The sequence below is a fragment of the Colobus angolensis genome, unplaced genomic scaffold, assembly GCF_000951035.1.
Source record: "Colobus angolensis palliatus isolate OR3802 unplaced genomic scaffold, Cang.pa_1.0 Scaffold115, whole genome shotgun sequence".
Taxonomy (NCBI): domain Eukaryota; kingdom Metazoa; phylum Chordata; class Mammalia; order Primates; family Cercopithecidae; genus Colobus; species Colobus angolensis.
This window is the reverse complement of record NW_012112586.1, coordinates 773,168-775,122: the sequence shown is the minus strand read 5'-3', so window position 1 is coordinate 775,122 and position 1,955 is coordinate 773,168. Positions and strand designations below refer to the sequence as shown.

Genomic DNA, 1,955 nt, shown 5'->3' with positions numbered 1-1,955 from the left:
CTCCCTGGCTCACCTCCATGGGGACGGCCCCCATGCCCTGGCTTACCGCAAACCCCAGCTCACCCGCATAGGGACGGCCCCCATGCTGGGCTCACCTACTTGACATCAACATAAAGGCAGGGGCCTGATGGTGTCTCCGACATGTTCTGTTTGAAGATTCTGGATCTAGACGTTGGGGTGTGGGGACGGTGTCAGACAGGTAGAGGTGTGTGTGGAAAATTCAGTTCTCAGCAGCTTCTAATCAGGATGGAGGTTTGCTCTGACTTCTTATGGGAATCGCTTGACGGTGGCTGTGTCTGTCGCCCACACACGCCCGGGGAGGTTCATACCTGAGCAACTCTTATCCACAGAAAATGTGGCTCAGCCCCCTCTGTGGGAAGATTAAGTTGATTTTCCATTCTCCCATAGAAAACGTTACCAAATCGTCATTTTGTAAAAGTAATCCGAGGCTGTGAGGTCAGGAACTTTAGGGTAAAAAACGTGCCGTGCGACTCTGTCTGTGATGCTTCCTGTGTGGGCCTCCTTCCGATTCTGTGTGTGATGCTTTGTGTGAGCTTTCGATTCTGTGTGTGATGCTGCCTGTGTGAGCTTCCGATTCTGTCTGTGATGCTGCCTGTGTGACCTTCCTACACTCATGGTGTGCTGGGTCTTTCATTGTAAGTATGTTCAGTTTTAGGCCGAACACTGTGTTCATAACGTCATATGCCTTTTCTTAAGGAAGTCGCCAAAACTGTGTAACTTCAGGCTGTGCAGAGTCCACCGCAGCCAGGTGTTCCTCCCCCGCAAGTCTCTCCAGGAGGAGCCTCAGATGGTCCTGCAGTCGCAGAGATGGAGATTGTTTATAATTACTTAGGAAAGGAAGACCCACGTGCCGGGGAAGGACTGGGAACAAGACAAGAACAAATACACTACAGCCCAGGCTGAAAACGGCAGGGACAGGGTGGGCTGGGGATGGAGGCATTTCGGGGAACGTCACGCAGATGGAATCAGAAACCAAACAAAGCAGACGGACCCACTCCCCCAACACCCCCCAGCTCCCCCCACACACACACACACAGAGCCCAGTGCTGCCCTCGGGAGTCAGCAGCCAGAAGAGTTCTTGGCCTGAACCAGGGATCCCCCAAGGGGAGGGCAAGTGACCACAGAAGCTCAGCTGGGGCCAGGGGAAGGGGAAGGGGTCTGGGCTTGCGTCCTGGACGTGGGTGCCTATGTGCTGAGGACTGACCGTGCCAGGGACAGGGAGGGAGCGATTTTCACCTGCGGTGTCCACACGGGCTTGCACCCCTTTATTCGACACCCCTGTGGTGGTCGGAGGTGACAGCAAACCCGAGGCTCTGGCCCTGGCCTTGCCACCCACAGCACGGCCTGTGCCTCCCCAGGCTTCCCAGGAGGCCGCTCTGGCACTGACCCAGCAGACACCACCTCTCTGTGACCTCCAGGTTGCCTCCAGATGTTACGCTTTTATTATTCAAAACACAGAAGGGGTGAGACACGGCTGCTCGGTCCTCCAGGAGCCTTTATTGATGTTTAACAATCAGGTTACACATCCCAGTGCCTGGGATTTGTTCTCAGACACTTCGTGCCACCAGGCTGGTCATTGCCTTTCATTTCCCACAGACTTTCAGAGCTCCAGAAACAGCAGCATGAACAGTGAGCGAAGCTTCCACTGGAGACAGCCCCAGAGCGACGGGGTCCGGTGTGAACATCCCAGGGCCCAGGTCGGTCCCTCACACCCAGGTTGGAGCTCACGTCACTGAAGGAGAAGGCAAAGCTGGGGAAACGCGCGGGGACAGGCCAAAGCTGAGGAAACGCGCGGGGGACGGGCCGGAAGCTGAGGAAACGCGCAGGGGACGGGCCGGAAGCTGAGGAAACGCGCAGGGGACAGGCCAAAGCTGAGGAAACGCGCGGGGGACGGGCCCCGAAGCTGAGGAAACGCGCGGGGGACGGGCCCCGAG

General features: G+C 56.9%; 1 protein-coding gene across 1 annotated transcript in view; it reads right to left on the bottom strand.

The window, feature by feature from the left end:
* Positions 1-1,498: 1,498 nt before the first annotated feature.
* LRCOL1 (leucine rich colipase-like 1) overlaps positions 1,499-1,955 on the bottom strand; it is a 9,519-nt gene continuing 9,062 nt past the window's right edge. Inside the window, exon 6 of the mRNA XM_011961016.1 lies at positions 1,499-1,753. Within this exon, the coding sequence (XP_011816406.1) occupies positions 1,751-1,753 (3 nt within the window). The 3' untranslated portion in view covers positions 1,499-1,750. The remainder of the gene's footprint in view (positions 1,754-1,955) is intronic.